A 20,173-nucleotide genomic window follows, 5' to 3' on the forward strand; every position below is an offset into this window, starting at 1 on the left:
GCTATGATTCGACATTGGGTTTTTTGTAAATCCCTAAAATAACAGCAGCACATCATATTCAATGCAAAAAACAGCTACATTCAAGGCTAATAGCAGATAAGGTAACAGAGGCATCCAACCTTGCATCTCCTCCTCCGTCATTGTGACGGTTTTGCTGTGCTGTAATCATTTGCAGACCCAGAGCATGTCTCCATTACGCAACTCACACACACACAAAAAGGAAGCACGCACACACACACACACACACACACACACACACACACACACACACACACACACACACACACAGGGATGCTCTCTCTCTGTCTCATGCGCACGCATCCTCTCTCTCTCGTTCTCTTTCCCCACCCCCTTTCTCCTCAGCTGATTCTATGTGCAGCTACTCACACGGTCCTCCTCCTCCTCCACCTCCTCCCCCGAGGAGCAGCCGAGGACGTGTGATGCATGAAACATGACTGCATACACTATTGGGTGGAGATGAAGTAAAAGAGTGAGCATGAAGTGAATTTTCACGAAAAAATCTGATCACTTATGTTACAGAAAAAAAGAATGGTAGGGCCTGGGTCAAATTTAAAAAAGTCTTTAAATTAATAAAGGGTCACTTAAAAAAAAAACAAAAAAAAAAAACTAGTTTCGTAAATGACATGTTATGTCTTCACAGGAAAATAAAGCTACCCTGACTACCGCACACAAGGTCACGCAATGAGACAGCAGACTGATAGAAAAGGACGTTTTTTTCTGTTTCTTCTTTTCTTTTTTTTGTTCCTGCTCCGTCTGTTTGTCCGTTTATCCCCACAGATAGATTAAAGAGGTAACGAGAGGACATGCCCGAGTTTGTTGATGTGTGAATGTTTAGACAGAGAGAGAGGGGGGATGTGACTGATGAGAAACAGCCAGTAGGATGGAGAGTGGAGAGGATCTACATATCAACACTTTCAGTAAAGCATTAAGCTAAAAGAGAAAAATGAAGAATATTTAAAAGAGTGTGTGTGTGCGAGAGAGAGAGAAAGTATCATAATCTCCTCACCTTGCATCTGATTTGCTCTGAGTGCAGCTCCTCATGGTGGTCAGGCAGAGGCACAGACAGCTTTCTCTTGAAGGCCCTCAGCTTCTCCAAAGACACATCTATGCCCTTCTCACATCGCTCCCAGTTCTATGCAAGCACACGCACAGTAAGAATTAGAGCAGAAAACACCCCCCGACACACACATAACACACACACACAGACACACCGACTGCAGACCTTCCCATTTACAGGGAAGTTGCCGTGTGTTCTTCTTGCAGCCATAGCAATGGCATCACAAGCAGTAAAATGCAGAATACACAATTACAGACTAACAAGGACAAACATCACAAGGCTGAAGTCAGACCACATCACTTACAAATGGCCCACTTAGCTCTGAAGCTCTCAAGCAGCAGCTCGAGAAAGAGTGATACAGCATAAACAGCTCTCTAACAAAAAACAGGGAGGTTCTGCTCCAGAGGACGTGGATTACTGCTATTTTTAGAGACTGAACAGCAGTCCAGTTTAGGATAAAACAGAGTATTTGGTAAGCAGTGGAGAAAGGCAGCATACCTGAAGCAAGAGTCATGGTAAGAGAAGAGCCAGAGCAAGACTAGAAAAGCTACAGCAGCTGATTAAGAGCAAACCAGGGAAGACAACACAGATCACAGGGGAAAGAGTGCATGACGAAGACCTTCAATGAAAGAGCCAAAACCCCGGATGTGTCTTTTAAACTGCGTCACTTAGTCCCGTTTCAAGCAGGGCACTATCACAGCCTCTAAAATCCACCTCGCTGGGTTCAAATCATTACAGCTCACTGCAGTGTCTACAGTCTGTGTGCGTGCCTGTATGTGTGTGTGTCTGTGTTTGCCCTGGGCTGGCACTTTTTTTTTTTTTTTTAAATCTTGGTGCCATTTTGTGGTGCTTGAGCCTGAGTGTGTGAGCAGAGAGGCTCAGCTATTTATATAAGGACAGAAGAGTGCTCCATCTCTGCACTTCGCTTCTTTTCAGGCCTTAAGGTGCAACGCTGCATAATTAATGTGACAACCTGGCTCCACTGTCCTACATGTACAACTGGGCATGCTCAATAAAGGCTCAGACGGGCCAATGCCCTTCAGCACCCTTCACAGCACCTTTCTACACTGCAGTATGTGGGAGACATGGCTTAGCCTACGTACAAGAAAGACTTGATGTTGTAAAAAACGTACTGCTGTAAAATCACTGTAACAATAACACTCAGGAAAACATGAACCAGATGGTGCTAGCAATCATGAGAGCAGGAAAACGAAAGTATACTTTATGAAGATTAGTTATTCTCGAAGCTGGCGTCTGACCTTCAGTAAGCCCTGCAGCTGCCTCCTCTGCTGGTCCAGGCGATGGTGGGCATGCCTCCACCTCTCCTGAATCTCCATCAGCTCAGTCTGCAGGGTGGACTCCGCCTTGGCGTCCGCTGACAGCAGCAGACTCCTGCCGGCCTCTACGGTGAGGATGTAGCCTCCTTGCTGCCGCTGAAGCACTCGCTCCCTCAGCTGAAGGAGCAGACATGAGGCAGAGAGTGTTCAGGTTAAGGGTAGAGTTTTGTTATCAGATCAGGATTTTGATGTTTTTAGGTTAATTTAGTGCTCAATTAAGCTTTGCAGTTTGATGAGTGAAAGGCTCAGGGTGGCTATAAAGTTTGTTTTTACAGGGTTTTTTTTTAACAGATTTCAAAAGAAAATTTAAAAAGTTAGTATAAAAAGAAAAAGAGGAGATTTTAGTAATAAGGCTGTAAACGTCTTGCTGAAGGTTACCTGTATCTGATCTAGCAGGTTTCTGGCCTGCTGCAGAGCCACTGGTTCTCCTGGCTGATGCACATCCGGATCACGTGTCACTTCCTGTAGCCATCGGAGCAGCTTCTCTGCCATCTCCCGGTAGTTCTGCCACTGCCGAACCAGACTATCAATGATGCCTCGTCGCTGTTGCGCCCGCCTCACCACACCTTGCCACTGATTGCTCAGCAAAGCCAATTTCACACTGAAGTCGTAACTTTTAGCGTGGCAAGAGAAAGAAAAGCGTGTTAGCATCCCTCTAGCCTTAATTTCCCTGAAACTCATAAAGAGATTTAGCAGTTGTCTGTGTGCTTTTACCTCTTATCAACTTGTCCTTGGTCCAACAAGCGATGTCCGTCACTTATGATGGAGTAAAGAATCTGCTGTCTGCTGAACATTTCTGCCTGGAACAACTGCACATGCACACATATGAAACAATAAAACACTGGACGCAATCAAAGAAAACGCTAAACAGCATAGCAGCAATCCATAGCAGACAACCACTGACCTCATGGTCTCTCTGTTGCTCCAGCAGACTCTGGTAGTTGCCTGAGATCTCAGCACCTAGCTTCTTCTCAGTCTGAGTCAGGAAATCCATCCAGGCCTCACACTTCTCAAGGAAACTCTGCTGCTGGAGCAACACCGACTGCAGTTTACTGGAGACGAATAGAGCCCTCATTAGAGACATTTACATCACCACAAAGAAGATCACTATAGCACTGTGTAGTCACAACTTCACGTTTCTACTATTAAATTCATCAAACTTTTACAACTTTTTTCTACTGATTTTTTATGATCTGGCAGGTTGTAATCTAGCATAAGTGAAGGACACATCTCTATCAGTGTCAGTGTAGCATCTTTTCCTTTTTATCAGCTTCTTTATTAAATGTTTATGACTTTTAGGACCTTTTGTTTCATGAATTAATATTATTATGGTTTCAGATGTTTTTCAGGTCAGCCACTTATTTAATAATGACTAAGTAACTATTTAAAGACCTAAATAAACACTTAATAAATGACTAACTGTGAAGTCAGACAGTATAAACATCTCAAGGTCAACAGTCTGAATAAAAAAGACTTCGCCCATGTTTGTTAGGTCCCCTTCAAACATGCACTCCTTTTGATAATATGACTTTGTTTGAACTTGTTGGCGTCATGTCTAAATGCTCGCTCTGGTCACTTTTGAGAGCAAACTCATCAGGTTGGTTCTACATTTACAGATCACTTTAAACAGCATGCACATGTCTCAGAATGCCCAGAATGCAATAACATGAGAAAATACATTCTAGCACACTTGTATCCGTCTGCCATGCTGTAAGAATGAAGTTCTGACCCCTTGTGTTTTATGCCCAGTGGCAAATATTTTGTATGCATCAGAGCTCATATCAAAGAAGCATGAACCTAAAAAGACAAATGCCAGAATGCTTTCACTAAGACACTGATGAGCTCAACCATGTTAGGGGTTTCCCACTGAAGTTGTACTGTATAAAAAAGGATCCCCCAGAGCAGGTAGTTCTACGTGTTTGATTTGACAGAGGTTTACATTGGAGTCCCTTCCTGAGGCAACCAAAGGGGGATTTTTGGTACCTGAACCTCTCGGTGAGGTGAGCAGAGTGAGTGGCCCAGGCTCTGTTGAGACTTTGAAGCCGTTTAATGTCTCTGTCACTGACTGGTATTCTGTACACCATCTCGTTAACACGTTCCAAGTCTGGAGATAGACTGCTCAGCTTCAACAGGTGACCCTGGAAAAGTATTATGTAAGTTAGAGGACATATAAAAATATAATGTTAAATAACACATTAAAAACAATTCTTCTAATGTGGACCATTTTTAATACCTTCAGTTTTTCTATACGCGTCTGGACCACATTAAGGTCAGGTGAACCCACTGGGTCCGACTCCTTCAGCACTTCCTCGGCCTCCTCAGCCATGCAGATCAGTTTGTCTAGCTGCTCTCTGAAAACCCCACACGTCACAGATCCAGACTAGAGACAGACAGGTGATACCGTGTAAATACAAACTCGATGGATTACCAATCGCATACCTTTCTTTAAGGTGTCTTTTCCTTCTAGTTCCCACAACCTTACCTGCAATACATCCTGTTGCCTGTGCAGGGCGTGCTCTAGTGCTGCTAGGCGATGCGTGAGCGACAAATGGTCGGACTGAAGGGATGCCGCAGAGGAGGAGTCGACTTGGCTCCTCAGTTGTTCTCCCAGTGCTTGCAGCTGATGGAGGGACTGTTGCACCGCGTCTTGGTCACAAAGGCAATCCTGCAATAATATTTTCAGGAAGACATAGAAAGAGGCTAGGAATCACTGAATGCCTGCACAGACACATCAGGCATACAAGAATTTATAACCAAAACTGGTAATTTCCCAAATGTATTGGGTTTTTATTTGTGGTATTTGGAAGGGTTGCAATTTTTTGTAAAATAAAGTATCATTTGCCACTGACTACAAGAAGTTTGAGTGAGCAATAAAAGTGAAGAAACTCTAAACAGAGCGTAAGCAGCTCTGAATTCTTAACTTTGTCTGGCAGTAGTTTGCATCAGTGATCCGCAGTAAAAAATACAAACAGTCGGCTTACAGTATTAAGACTGTGTGTCTCTAGACGTGCCCCAGTACGGTCCTACAAACCCAGCGTGACACCGGGGGGACCCCTGTAGTGTAAATCAGGGGCCTGTCTTTCCCCTTGCAGTCTCCTTTGAAAAGGCTTTTGTTAGTTGTGTCATGAATCTACATTCAAGCGGACAAAAGGACAGGGTGGTATTCTGCAGTGCGGATAGAAGCTTTGTGAGCCGTCACAGTGAGCTGACAAGCAGTTTAGGAGCTTATTCCCAAATTCCTCAGAAAGGAGATTGAGGGATAGCAGGAGGAATCCTCTGATATATTCTAAGCCACAGAAAATGTGGATGCAGTAATAACCTAATGCTAAGCTCAGGCATTGGACGATAACTACAGAAGAGAATGTTTAACATGTCGTGCTCCAGTGTCTCATCTCTGCTTACATTGCAGTCCTTAATCCAGGCACTGCTTTCCTCCTCAGTTATCTCCCTGTCAGTGGCGCTCCTCAGAAGTCGATCAGCACGTTCTTCCTGTTTGTGGACTGCAGTCACGCACTGGCTGTACAGTGACCTGTAGCGCTGCCACAGTCCGAGCAAGGACTTACTGGTCCTTAGCTGCTCTGAGATCTGCTCTAGCAGAAGATTCCACCTGAGGGAGAAAACTTAGTTACATACTGAAATCAACTCAGGGTGCAGTTGATATTTAAGACTGAAGTCACTCAGAGATGAGTGGTTTGTTATGATTACCTGATGTTGACGTCCCGGAGAGCTTTGTTGAGCGTTTCCGCCACCGATGGGTGGCACTCCGTTAGCAGCTGGTGAGTTACGGAGCCAAACTTCCTCAAACTACTTTCCTGTTTATCCATCTCCTCCTGAAGGCTCTAAATGGCACAGGTACCCACAATGAATAAAAACTAGCCACAAATAACAGCGTGCAGTTTATTTTCTGCACTTCTCACCTCTAGACTCTCCACCTGCTGCTGCACGGCCTCCAGAGACCCATTAAGGAGACGCAGCCTGGACACAGAATAACGCCCCTCCATCAGGTAGCCATTTATCTCCTCTGAAGCTCGCCGGTACAACGTCCACTGCTCCAGCACCGACCGCAGGCTCACTTTCATCTGACTTATCTGATAGGAAAAGTGGGAGACGAAATATGTAAGTGTGGGAAAATTCAGAAACCATCTAAAAGTGACATCAGAGATGTGAGAAGCTCACCATGTGGTCCAAATGAGCCCAGGACTGGTTTAGTCCTTTAAGGGTTTCCTTTACAACACAGCAAGCTGCGCCTTTCTTATCCTGGATGAGAGCATTTCCTCGTTCCTCTGCTTTCTCTAGATCCTTCTCTTTTTCCTTCACTAATTCTTCCAACTCCTGTGAAAACAACTTTATTTATTTTAAGCTCCTTATTTAAAAAAACAAAACAAAAAAACAGATTTTTGTGCGAGTGTGGCCCTACCTGACAGTCTTTGAGTGCACTCTGCACCGATGCTACATCCTCTATCCTCTGTCTCTTCTTCAATTTCTCCTCCTGTACTGTGAGCCAGGTTTTCAGGGCCTGAACTCCATTTTCATGCTCCAACCAACCTTCCACAAGTCCTTCTAAAAGCTGAATCTAAAATACAGAACATTGTGGAATGGTTAAGTGACTCAAAAATGGTGAAGAGCAGCTTTTAAGTACACTTTGAGGGCTACCTTTTCCGTAATGAGCCCCTGCAGTATCTGCCATCTTCTGTTCATAGCTCCTAGCTTCTCAGCAAAGTCCGTTTTGTCACTGCGCTTTCCCTCCACATCCTGACTGCTGATCTGCAGCACTGACTGGTTTACAAAGTCCACAGTCAGCTGCTTACATGTCAGATCTATACGAAAGCCCTGTGAAATTAAGAAGACGCATCATGAGACAGATGATGGGGAGCAAAAATATCAATCCAAGGACCGATGGCCTGAAAACCTTCGTACCTTATACTTCTGCAAGTAGTCCTGTACCACCGCTGAGCCCACAGCTGCCATGATCTTGTCCTGATCTTCCTCTATGATGTTCTCCATGAGCGAGATCCAGCTCATCAGCTCTGTGATGGCATGCCGTGATGCTAACTTCTCCATCTGCAGCTGAGGAAAGGAGGAAGAAGAAAAGAAGTTAGAGATGGCCAAAAAGTCATGATAAATATTGACTTTGTAACAGCTGCTTTTCTCAAACCTGGTGGAGCTTCTCTTGTACTACAGGGATACGAGTCAGCAGCTCAGCCCACTGAGTGTCGACTTGGCCCAGCGCTGTCCTCAGGCCAGCCGTGTCCACCCTTTTTAGTCTCAGAAGCTGGTTGCCTGTGCTCAGCACTGATGAGCGCAAAGACGACTTAGCGTCCACCTCTTTGGAAAACTCCTACAAGAAAGAGAAAAACAGGAGTTGGACTTTACCCTTACATTCGTTAACTTTACGTCATTAATAGGTGTGTGACACGTTTTTAGTGCTGATGTAGACATAAGCATTATTAAATTCACTTGTTACAGCAGCACAAGGGATGGGAAGAAAAAGTAAAATAGAGATACATTACAAAAATAAAAATAAGACAAATAGTGCACACAAAAACAAACACTATACTATGTAAAAATGGTCACTATTTACAGTAAAATGCACAATTTTTAAAATATGTACATAAATTACAGTGGGAGTAATAACATATACGCATGTATTTTTAAACAGGGTGTTGGTATTAAACAGTTTGACTGCTGTCAGGATGGAGGACCTGTGTTAATGTTGACAGCCCTAATAAAAACACAACTAACCAGGAAGGCACAGAGGTGGTCTCTGACAGTCTCCAGCTCCTGAGGAACGGTCACCGACTGGGTCGTCCAGAACTCCAGTCTATCAAGAGCCGACTGCAGCCAGTGGCTCAGCTCTGCTGACTCACTCTGGTACCTGAGATTTACAAACACACAGACTTAGGGGATACTTTCAACATCATTCAGGTTCTAAGTGTCACAAACAGGGTTGCTGACAGACCAGGACTGTAACCACAGACCCTTACCTGGTCCAGTGTTTGAGTGTCGAATCAAGGCGGTGCAGCTCCTTGTTGACCTTAGTGGTGGAGGACAGCCAGTGCTCTCCCAGCTGTGTCAGCTGGTTCTCCAAGTCTGAGCAACCAACAGACAGAAAAAGCTTCTTGCCCTCCTCTAGCACCTGATAGAGTTGGGGCTGGTGCTCAGTCAGGCTGGCTTTAAGTCGCTTTAAGAAAGAGGATGGAACAGATAAATAATCCGTTTATTTAAAAAAGCATATCTGACTACAGCTTTCTGTAAAGTGTGCAAAGACATTCACCTGGTAGAGGCTGATCCTTTCGGTTAGCCTCTCTTCCGTCTCCTCTACCAGACCCACAGTGGGGATGCTACACTCCACCGCCTCCAGCTGTCTGCACAGAGCCTGATAGTCCTCCACGAGTCTGCTCCATGACTGTAGGAGCGAAAGGAAAGTGTATGCTATTTATTTTCATTTTCTAAACCACAAACCACTGCTCTTTGGGATTAAACTGAATAAGACTGCAGCTACTTTTTACCAATAGCTCATTATTATTCCTACCTCCAGAATCCCCTCCAGCTCCACTCCTCTTCTGTGGGCCTGTTTGAGCACACTGTGGGCTAAAGCCATGGTCTCCTCCAGGGTTTGGCTTTCCCTCTGAGACACCAAACCAGACACTTTACTGAAAAATGTCTGGGTGAGGATCATATGGCATTCCAGACCCTGGAAAAACTCCTGTATTAAAAAGAAAAAAACAACATTTTAAATCCAATTGTATGGTAGAAAAGATAACTAAAACCAATTCAAAAGTTACAAAATCAAAGCCCCCTCCTTACTTTGTGTTTGTCTAGTAACATCTGAACCTCTATGACAGAAGCCACTGTCATCTTTTGGTCAGCAGCCATCTTGTCCTGAGCGGTGTCCACCAGGTCATTAAGGTCGTGCAGTGCAGCTTCATACTGAGCCTTCAGAGACAAACCGTGGTTCAGACTACTCCGTCTGGAGCCCACCATGAGCACCAACTCCTCGTATGCATCCTAAAAAGACAAATTAATATGTGAAACAGTCCCTGTTACAGTGCTGGAGCAGTATGATCACAGTGGAACAGAATGAAAGTATTACTTGTAGTTTGAGTAGCTCCTGATTGGATGATGAGTCTGACTGGAGTCCCTCTGCTTTCATCTTCAGCTCAGTAACTTTCTGCTCAAATTCCTTCAGGCTGTCTTCTACTTCTGATAATGTCTGTAGAAAATGCAACATATTTACTTTAAAATCTGTTTGTAAAAACTCTCTTTAGCATCTTAAATGTGCATCTAATTCTTGTGTATTTGCTGCTGGTGCGCATACATACCTCTATCTGTTTGGATGCAGGTCTGTCTGCAGTTCCGGCCATCTTATGTAGCAACTGGTGTTTGCTTTCAGTCAGGGCTGTGAACAGCAACCGCAGTTCATTCTGGCAAAAATAATACAAACAAAGTCGGGGAATAAGAACAATGATGTTGTAACATTAATAGGATGCTTCAAACCCCAAGTTTCCAGTAAAACTATTCAGCTTTAACACCTGGAGAGCTGAATGTTCCTGCAGCCTGTCCCTCATGGCGTCACAGTGCTGTTCCAATGCAGAGTCCAGCAGGCCCATCCTCTCCTGCAGGCCCTCTAGCGTGTCTTCCATCAGAGCTCGCTCTTCACCTCCACACAGCCTGTCCAATCCACCACCCAGCAGATCTCTGCAATTTTTCACTTCTCTGGTCATCTCCTTCAGCTGTTTATTCAAACCCTAAACAGGGGGAGCCAAACTCAGTTAGTATTATTTTATGTTAAAACCTTGAACTCAAGTAAGACAAAAGCTTTTTGTTAATGCTCGAGAGCAGCTAGTACTTTTCCTCCTGCTGCGATTTATATGTCAGACTATTTAACATCTTTATCGCTGTTTGTCTTCTCCTACCTCTAAATGTGTGAGCTGTGTCTCTGTGTCCTCGGAGAGCAGCACAGGACCAGCGAGCAGCTGATTCTCAGCAGCATCTAACCAGGACGAGGCAGCCGATACTGCAGCATACAGGTCCTGCTGGATTGTTGCCCCCCCTAAATATCCTGCAAGCTTACTCTCACTGCCCGCTGCCTGTGAGGGGCAAAAAGATTACGCACTTGATATTTTGAAAGGCATGACTAAGAATAGTTTTGCATTACCGGTTAAAAACATTTTTTATTTTGAGAAACACAAAAGAGAGATTAACATGAGAAAATGTTTGCTTCACCTCCTCTGTGATTCTTTCTAAAGTCTGGCTGCAGGCCTCAAACGAAGCTCTAGGAGAGCAAGAGTCCTGGCTGGTAGCCTCACCTCTGAACACCACGCTGGGACTGGACAGACGGGACCGGTGGAGGATCTGCACACAAAGAACGAAATATGAGAAAGCTCAAGGTCACACTGGCAGCATGCATAACAACAAAAGTGTGAAATTTCATCAGTGGAAGAAACAGCACGAACACAACCTTCTAGCTTCTAGTAAACACATTTATTTAAAGATTTTTAAAACCATTTAATGCATAAAATAAAAATGCACAGTTTCTGCCATGTATACCGGGCTAAGCTGGTCTTGCTCCAGGGAGTTCAAGGAGAGCTGCAGCTTTGTGTTCTGATCATTATTTAGGTTTTCCCATCTCTGTCTCAACTGCTCCAGATGAGACAAGGTCTCATTCTCCAGCAGCACTCCACCAGGCACGGACACCTCACTGCAGGAAGGAAAGGACGTCATTAGAGAGCAAGGCAACACAAAAGCTGTGTCGTGGTCAAAATCCCGACTGGAAAAAACAAAATACTCACAATTTTTAAATGTTTTAAGGACGTAAATTATTTTTCAAGATCTTTGATAAAATACCTGTCCCCATTGGGTGTGGTTTGTTGGCTGAGTAACTCCTCTCCGACGCTGGCTACAGACTTGAGCAGCTTCCTCTGTTCAGCGACGTGCTCCTGAAGCTCCTACAAAATATTACACTTGTGTTCGATTTATCTATATGAAATATGCACTTTCTTTTTGCAGTGGATTGTAATAAAAGGGAAGTAATAATTACAAATGGCATATGAGACAGTCAGCTCAGGTCTTTCAAATATGTATTAGAGTATAAAAGAGCTTTCTCTTACCTTCTGTCGACGCAGGTTGTCGTGTTGCTGCTGCGTGCGTGTTGACCGGGCCTGAGAGAGCCACTCCTGAACGTTAGGACTCTGGGACAGAGACGAATCTGGCTCACTGTCCTCCTGCTCTTGCAGTGAACCCTGGGAGAAAGATGGACATTAGGTATAAGATGTAATTTTGGAATAAGAGCATTTAACAGCTGCCAATTTTTAAGCCAATTTTTAGTAAGCAGAAATAAATATGCCGAATAGCCTAACATATGATATTTATCATTAAATTATTTTGAGAATGGTGAAGATGAACTAATATTTATTCATCAGAGACTGCTGCAAGCAAGTACCTAGAAAGCTTTACTAGCCTTCAGATTTATTATACAGTGATTAAATATCTGAGGATTAATGTGAACAGCCAAAAGGGCATGTTAAAGGAGACCAGGAGCGAAAATGCAAAGTGAAACTTTCATGTTGTGTCCTCAGAAACGCACCTGATCGAATACATTTAGTCTTTACATCTGATGAGTCAGCATCCTTTTGTCTAAGCCCCATTGTGAGACACACAGCTGTTGCTGTTTCACAGTGGAAAACAGTGGACTTTTATGAAAGAGCATGAATTAGCCTTTAGTACTTTTTGCACAATGCTAGCATTGACGTCGCAGGCCAATTCAACATAATGCAGCAGAGCAAAAGAAAAGACACAGAAGCATGGAGGAAGGAAAGCTGGGAAGTGAAAATACACTGTGGTGTGGAGGGTTGATGCAGCCATGAATGTTGAGACAGTAAAGAAATAACGTATGACTGCTGATCTCACCTGTATGTCAACTTGTTTGTCCTGCAGCATCTGCTGCAGCTCTAGGAGGCTGTCTTTGAGGGAGTGCAGTTTCAGGGTGAGCTGCTCCGCCTCGCCTTTGGTTTCAGCCCGGCCCTCCAACAACAAGCTCTCGCTATGGACGGATAGCTCAGATAGGTACGACACCTTCTGTTCGATCTCATACAGCATATTCTAGGAAAAAAACAGGATTACAGTTGATCAAGCATTAGCATTTCTCATAGGTTTAGCTCCCAGATTAGCTTCTTAATAGAAACAGTTTTAAAGAGTCTTCCCTTTTAGACTAAAAGTGCAGAGAGAGCTTGCAAAGGCCAACAATTGAAATGAAGTGAAGAGAGGCGGTAGTTTGTATTCTCTAAGCTTATATTCTCTTCTTTCACACAGGGATAGAAGGGCCCTCGGTAGAGATGGGAGGTGTTCATGTGCAGAGAATTTTCCACAACAATACAGAGCGCCTCTTATCCCTTAGTTTGTAGCGTCACTCTGTCATTCAGGAGGCAGGCAAAGAAACTGGTTTATCTCCACTTCTGCAAAAACCTCCATAGTGCATTTTAATGAAAATTCTCAAACACCAGTTTAAAAGTTTTGCAGGTTTTCTTCTTTTGATGAACAGACCGAGTAAATAACATAATAGAGACTGCTATGATGACGCAATTAAAGCTCAAAGTTTAAAGTTAGGAAAGCTTTTGATTAAGCACAGACTGAATACATATTATATGTGAGTAGTTTTTAAGCTGCTTACATTGTGGTGTGCAGGCATTTAAATAAACAGAGTGGGTTAAGTAAGTCCAACAAAATACTTTCCTAAGGTCTCTGCATATCGTACCACATTTAAAAGACGATTACCAGAAAACTGAAATTTTAAGACCCAATTTTTTATCATTATTTAATCTTGACATGAAGCTCAGCATGGTCCAGACCTTTATATGTGCAGACCACACAAAGCATATGTGAACTACAGTTTAATCAGCTTACTGTCTCCCAGCTGCTACAGACACACTTTAAAACACTGACTCTCTGCCTGGGGAACAGAGCTAGTATTATAACTTCTAAGAAGCCTATTATGGAGCATCACAAGGCAAATATGTAAACATCTCACAGCTCACATGTAATATGAATGTAGAATATGTGCAACATGAATATTTTAGCATGTAGGCTCTGCCGTAAATCCCCAGAAGAAAACATTGAGTTTGACACAGCAGGGAGTTAGATGTGACAGTGTTTTTAACATAATAACTCCCCTCCCCACAAAAATTAAATCATGAGCCTGACATACAGAAAATTCCCAGGGGGCAAATCAAGTAGGAGCGAGTATCTAATGGTGACAAATAAGAAAGAACCATGAATTATAAATTTAAACTAAAAGACTGCAAAGCTAGAAGATCTCCAGGGCAACAGGATGGAGGAAATATTGGATGAAATGTTTGAGATATTTGATATAGTACAACAACATGTAGACAGAAGTTATACAAAGTTAAAAACAATTATTTTTAAACTCTAAGTACGAATATATCACTTATATATACCTTTAATAATACTGGACACTAAGATTTGAGTTTTAAATTATTTAAGCACAGTGGTACCGTAAAATTCAAATGCTGATATTATGTTAATAATTAACATATGATAATATTGTAAAAAATATGTATATGTATATGTATATATATATATATATATATAAAATTAATTAAGCTCAAGTGCAGTTATGGTTTGTTAGCACCTTCCCCAATTGAATCAATTTGCCATAAAATGACACCAAACACACAAAAATAATGCAGTAATATTTATTTTTCTATAGAAATGAAAGTGAACGCAAGCATGAAGTTCAGAGAGTCCAAGAAAAAGTACAATTTCTAGGACAGTGAAGCAGCCAGATACTTCAGCCTTTGATGAAAACACAGCAGCATACAAGCCGTCAACCCCAGTTTTGTTTGTTTAGAGCAGATTTGGCTTCTCACCTGACAGTCGATGAGCTGCTCCTCCATGTCCATGTCTTCATTTTGGGGCTGAAGGGCAGAGCTGAGAGTGGCGCGAGTGCTGAGCAGCCAATTGTCGAGCTCCTCGGCCTCGCTGTGGTATCGCTGCAGCGCCTGCTCCTGTCGCTGCTCCTCCAGTTGTTCACTTAGTTTCTCCTGTAGAGGTCAATGCGACGCATATCTTAAATTCTCAGGTGAGCTCAGCAGAAATATAAAGATAAGGAGCAGACATAACATATACAAGCACATGATAAACTAGAAAAAGTATGAGGATTTGTTAAATCACCTCCAGCAGCTGCCGTTTCCCCGAAGCCTTCATTCGAATGGTGGCCATCCTTTCTCCCAGTACAGTGAGAGTAGACTGCAGGGCCAGCTGCTCCCCAGCATCCCCATCACCATCACTCTCTGCTAGCTCCTCAGAGAAGCACATCTGTAGCTCACCAATCTCCTCCTGCAGCATCAGGATCTCATCCATCAAAGCCTGAACAAACGGCAGTAAGACGTGTGTGAGGATTGAAATGAGAATATACACGAAAAAAAAGAGCCAATGGGAATTAATTAAGGATGAGAAGAAGAGGCTGAATAGAAGATGGCGAGCCAGCAGTGAAAGAGGGTGTGTAGAAACCTCTTGACAGTAGTGTTGCAAAAGCAAACTGTTTCTCTTAAAGCCGTGATGTTGGCATAGCAACGAAGAACAGTGCCATGCAGTCTGTCCAACCATTGCCTGGCCCCGTGCAATATTAAACCCCCGAGTCGTACTCTGTTTCCCAAGAGCTCGCTGGTCTATACCATCTTTGTGAGGATGTCTCCCATCAGCCTTACAGATTACACTTCATGTATTACACTACTACGTTTACTCTCTTTATCTGCACTACATTATGTTCCTTTATCCCTTTAAAACACACATGAGCACAATTCCCCTAATACACCCCCCCCCCAGCTCTCACCTGGTGTGCAGCCATCTGGCTCTCTGGAGTCTTGTTGGGCTCTAAGCCCTCATTCAGCGCCCCCTCGATGGACTCCATCTTGGTGGAAATAGATTGGAGGGACTCCTGATAGTGTTGCTGCCGCTCCAGAGCCTCATATAAGCTCTTCTGTTTCTCACTGATCTGAAAATATGATGACAAAGTGAAGCTGTCAGACATGGCAGTGTCGGTCTGAGGTCACTAAAGCTTCAGGTTGGAATCTGGGACCGCTCGCGCCTTGCTCAGTATGTTAGGAGACAAACTAATCCTGAGTTTGTTATTGTGTTTGTCTAACAGTAACACAAATAATAAAAATAAATAAATGTGTTGAATTAAAGGGATGATGTGACATACCACATTCTTTAGCGTTTCCCAGGATCTCTGCAGGTCGTCCAAGTTAGCAGCACTGCTTTCCATAGATGGGTCATACAGTTCCTGCAGAGGTGCTCGGCTTAGTGTACCTCGACCCTGTGAAACGAGGAAAAAGTAAGTGTGGGCTTTATTAATGTGTCAGAGTGATGTACACTATTGATGGGAATAGTTCTTTGGGAAACCTTTGGGCTTACATTTACAGCATCAAGTCTATTAAAAGCCTAGTGGCAGACTTGGCCTAAGAATCTGAAAGTTTTACAAAAACTTACTTTTAAAATGTTTTTTTCCCCAGACATGTGCTTAAAAAGAGGCAGCTAAATGTTATAACTTGATACCACTTTACCTACTAAAATGCAATTTATCATTGCAAAAAAAAAACAAGGTTGACCTTGAGTCGGGTGTCTCTTGCTGATACAGCTGACGTTACTTTCTGTTCTTGCTGGGAGAACAAAATAAAATCCCTCCTTTCTCATGTTACTCTCTCACAGCGAGAGAGAAGCATTTAGTTTATGTCATATATAAGTTCAACATTAACGCCTTTCTAGCAGAAACACAGAACAATTTATGTGCGTTATACATAGAAAAAGATGAATTTCAAATAATTACATTTGTTGCATGAAATATGTCTCCTATGTGTTCCACGTATTCTCATAAATTGACTTTACACGTTAAACAGTCACCTACATTGTCCATTTTCAAAACTCATCTTAAAACACATTTATACCCTTTGGCTTTAGACCCAGTATGAGACACACTGATCATGGTTGTTTTTATTCTATTATATAACTGAAGTCAATATGTCATGAGTTAACAGTAATAGTAGTTCTCTTTAATTTTAAAATTAGGCTGCCCCCATAATCATATCCTGCCACACAGTGGGCATGGGTCAATCCTAAAGCAGATTAACTTAGATCTGCTGCTGCATTTCCCCCACAGCAACAGTTAGTTACATATTTCCCAGCTGTCTTTGAACTTGTTTTTTTCTTTCAATATTTAAGTGTAGAGACACATAACAGGCCACTAAAACTGCATTTTAGATTTTACAGCTAAAATAAAAAATTTGACCTTTGCTGTTTCTCCGAGCACAACGAGTGTTCCTGTTTCACTTCTACATCATTTGCAGTCACAGACAGCACAAAAAGCTACTTGATGATACCTCAGTTGTGTGTACAAAGATGGGAATGACAAACAAAACTTCCATCAGCAAAGTAAATATGCAAACAGGAGGCCGATTAAAAAAAAAAGGGAAAAGCAGGTAAAATAAGCACAGCAAATCTCCGGCTCTCTCAAACATACTGTGTTAACAGTGATGATGGTGAGGTGGTCACTGTAGGGTGGTAAGTTGGTTTGTTATGGTGGTGATGGTGAAGAGAAGGTGATGTATTTACCTTACATCAAAATTTGGCCACACATTCAATATTTTTTAGCTTTTGCATTTTGCAACATTTGAAGCTTTAAAGATTAAAGTGTTATCTTCTAACAATGATGGTGATGACTGAACGTTTAAAGGTGCAAAACACAAAGTGGCAGTAGGGAAGTTGAGACCATCAGGTAATACTGGTCGGTTTGGAGTTTTCCAGGGTGGGATTTGCAATACCTGGTTAAGAGCAGCTTCAGCGTTAGCCCCCGGAGAGGGGGAGCGGCAGGCAGGGGGAGAGGAGACCTCGCTGTTTGTGCCCTCCTCCCCTGACTCCTCTGTCACAGGGAGAGGAGTGTGTGGCAGCGGCCGGCTGTCATCTGACCACACATACACGCCGCAAAGAAATGAAAAGCACACATCAAAAGAAGCAGGTGAAAGAAAAAAAGGAGGGGGAGCCAAAAAGAAAACAAGCAGATCAAAGGGGAGAGGAGACAGAGAGGGAAAAATGAGGAGGGAGAAGAAGAAGAGAAAGCATAAAAATTAATGGGGAAGTGCAGGTTAGCCAGATTGAAGTGGCAACACATACTGCTTGATTAATTACACAGTGAGTAATCAAATAACACAGAAAGGAGGCCCATTAGCTCACATTAATGCTACTGATATGCCACACTGAAAGTCTTCTGCCGTAACACAACATTAAAGAGCATTGCAGAGGTAAAAGTCTTTGCTGTGTGAGCAAATGGACAAACATTAGATTCCACTGGCAATGAAGTAGCTGCTTGGATTCTTTACAGGATACATCAGGATAAAGGAATGGCCCTCACCAGGAAGCTGAGAAATCACACACACACACACACAAAGTACACAGACAGTGATTGCTCACATCACACACAAACCCACACATGCTGTAGAGTTAGTACACACATATACAACAGGAAAGGGGTTAAAGTTGTACAGACAGTAAGAATAAGGTCTCTGATAGAAAAACCCAGCAGTATCAAGGCTCAGACTCGAACAAAGCATGGCTATAGCATGAGATAGCTAACAGAGACAGGGATTGGTGAATACAGCGGCAGCAGCTGTCCTAGAAGTAGCACTGTTGTCAGTGTGCCTGCATGCTTCAGCAGAGAGGCAGAGCTGAAATGCGAGCCAAACCCTACTGGGCTGCTTTTTGGCAGTCGATGCGGACCATAGTCTACTGACTCAGGACCTTCGGAGGACTGTTTCGCGGGCTTTATGATGCAATGCAAAGCAACTAAGAGCATTAGCACATCAGTATGTGTGGGAAACTGTGTGGTTTTACATTGTGAGGTTCGCTTGGTAAAACCACTGCCGTAAGAATGACAACGTGCATTTTTAAAAATATCAGTAATCCATGCATGACAGTTACCATACACGCAAACTGACAACGTTTACATACACACACACACACACACACACACACACGCACGCACGCAGTAATATCCTGTTTCCTGGCCTGCTGAGACGAAACACACCACAAACAACAGTAGTAGACCGGGAAGGCTCAGAAACCTGATTCAGAAACAGACTGAAAGGAAGTGGGGTGGTTACTTGTGCTAACTGTATGAAAAATAAATGATTAAGATGAGGGTGACAGACGGGCTAAGGCTAACATTAAGTGACAAACAAGGTACCAGTGAAGTGACACACCAGAGGAACCTGCTAAATAACATACAGAATGAATAAAAAAACCAAAAACCTATCCAGAACCTTTTACAGTACTACTTCTTTGCTGTAGCGGGACAACAACTTCCCACACACGGCCGGATTTATAAAGAACTATTTTCACCTACAAGAAGAAGGAGTCAGCAACAGATGGCACTGCCCTCACAGGGCCCTGAGTTCAACATCAGAGTTACTCCAGGATTACACGAAGAAAGAACCTAAATCCACAGAGCAGGTGTGGCAACATCTTCAAAAGGGAAAAACCTACCTGGGTGCAAGAGTACCAGCGAGAAGTGGTGCTGTTTTAAAAGGCAAGGTTTTACACCCGCCTCAACGACCTTTGAACTTGAACTTTGAATTAGAACATAATTGGTGACTAAAAATATTCACGCCACTAGTTTAAAACATGTTGCGTAGCACTGTATACTTATCCAGCTGTTACGTAGGCCTGAACAGCTGCACGTGAGGGAGCTGTTCAGCTACTTCTGTGTGGCTCATTTTTATCTTGTAAATGAACTGCACAGTCATAACTGTTACTGTGACCTTAATAGTGGAGAAGAAAAGGTTTGTAGAGCTAAAAAATCTGATCTTAACTGATATTATCAGACATGTATTAATGTGGTATAAGTCAAGAGTAACTAACCTAACTGCAGTTTTGTGAAATGAAGTGCATAGAAACCTTAAAGGCCCCACTGGGATCCTTGGAGTCACTTGGCAGTCAGTGGTATGTGCAGAAAGGGAGAGATGCTACAACTTATGCACACATGCACACACATCCTTGTAATGTCTACAGGTCTATGACTGTATATCCTCCCCCAAAACCAAAGGTTTTCCCACTCACCATGACCACAGAGGGGTGTGCTGGAAGCTGCTTGGCGTCAGCTGTGGTGGTGTCTGTCACAGCACTGGGAAGCTCCTCGTCACTCAGTTCGTCCATGCCGTCTGAAAAGCCCTCCACCTCGCTGACCGTCAGCAGCATAGTGGCGTGTTTGGCCTTCACTGTCAGCATCTTGCACTTGGAGTGGAGCGAGGCGATCTGCTCCTGGTAGCCACGGATCTTCTGGGCTAACTCCTGTCAAAACATTCCCAGCAAACAGAAAACACCACCCACAGGATCAGGAGAGTGTGGCTGAGTCCACAGCACAAGATCAATAGTTCCTGTTTAAATAGGATCCTGTGAAAGTGGGTGGCTGAGTTGGTTCAGCCTTGAATGTGATGCCGGTCTGAGAGGAGTAAGCGGAGCAGACGCATTCTCTTCCTCTCTTTGGCTGCCTTTGGTCTAAGTGTAGAAAGAGAATAGCACCGCCTCACTCTCCTTTTTTCCTCTCTGTCTTTCTCACTCTCTCTCTGAGCCAATCGGAGCAGCACAGAGGCGGGTGACTCAGATCAGTGCTGAAGCTAAGACAGGATGTTTGGTTGAAGCAGAGACCATAGCAGAAATACTTCAAAATCCCTCAGACACTCCCTCTGCT

General features: G+C 43.3%; 1 protein-coding gene across 1 annotated transcript in view; it reads right to left on the reverse strand.

Moving 5' to 3' along the window:
• The window catches only part of syne1a (spectrin repeat containing, nuclear envelope 1a), a 119,959-nt gene that overhangs the window by 14,765 nt on the left and 85,021 nt on the right, over positions 1 to 20,173 (reverse strand). Inside the window, 37 exon segments of the mRNA XM_025898569.1 lie at positions 1,028 to 1,153; positions 2,338 to 2,532; positions 2,794 to 3,028; positions 3,130 to 3,224; positions 3,320 to 3,467; positions 4,399 to 4,553; positions 4,649 to 4,795; positions 4,898 to 5,080; positions 5,818 to 6,022; positions 6,121 to 6,254; positions 6,333 to 6,503; positions 6,592 to 6,747; positions 6,833 to 6,988; positions 7,069 to 7,245; positions 7,333 to 7,482; positions 7,571 to 7,753; positions 8,158 to 8,290; positions 8,400 to 8,596; positions 8,690 to 8,821; positions 8,948 to 9,121; positions 9,223 to 9,423; positions 9,509 to 9,628; positions 9,738 to 9,839; positions 9,948 to 10,163; positions 10,332 to 10,505; positions 10,642 to 10,770; positions 10,966 to 11,116; positions 11,263 to 11,363; positions 11,526 to 11,657; positions 12,325 to 12,516; positions 14,301 to 14,474; positions 14,605 to 14,799; positions 15,266 to 15,427; positions 15,638 to 15,751; positions 17,253 to 17,362; positions 17,365 to 17,392; positions 19,543 to 19,773. Coding sequence (XP_025754354.1) covers positions 1,028 to 1,153; positions 2,338 to 2,532; positions 2,794 to 3,028; positions 3,130 to 3,224; positions 3,320 to 3,467; positions 4,399 to 4,553; positions 4,649 to 4,795; positions 4,898 to 5,080; positions 5,818 to 6,022; positions 6,121 to 6,254; positions 6,333 to 6,503; positions 6,592 to 6,747; positions 6,833 to 6,988; positions 7,069 to 7,245; positions 7,333 to 7,482; positions 7,571 to 7,753; positions 8,158 to 8,290; positions 8,400 to 8,596; positions 8,690 to 8,821; positions 8,948 to 9,121; positions 9,223 to 9,423; positions 9,509 to 9,628; positions 9,738 to 9,839; positions 9,948 to 10,163; positions 10,332 to 10,505; positions 10,642 to 10,770; positions 10,966 to 11,116; positions 11,263 to 11,363; positions 11,526 to 11,657; positions 12,325 to 12,516; positions 14,301 to 14,474; positions 14,605 to 14,799; positions 15,266 to 15,427; positions 15,638 to 15,751; positions 17,253 to 17,362; positions 17,365 to 17,392; positions 19,543 to 19,773 — 5,784 coding nt within the window.

The sequence above is a fragment of the Oreochromis niloticus genome, linkage group LG15 (genome assembly GCF_001858045.2).
Source record: "Oreochromis niloticus isolate F11D_XX linkage group LG15, O_niloticus_UMD_NMBU, whole genome shotgun sequence".
NCBI lineage: Eukaryota > Metazoa > Chordata > Actinopteri > Cichliformes > Cichlidae > Oreochromis > Oreochromis niloticus.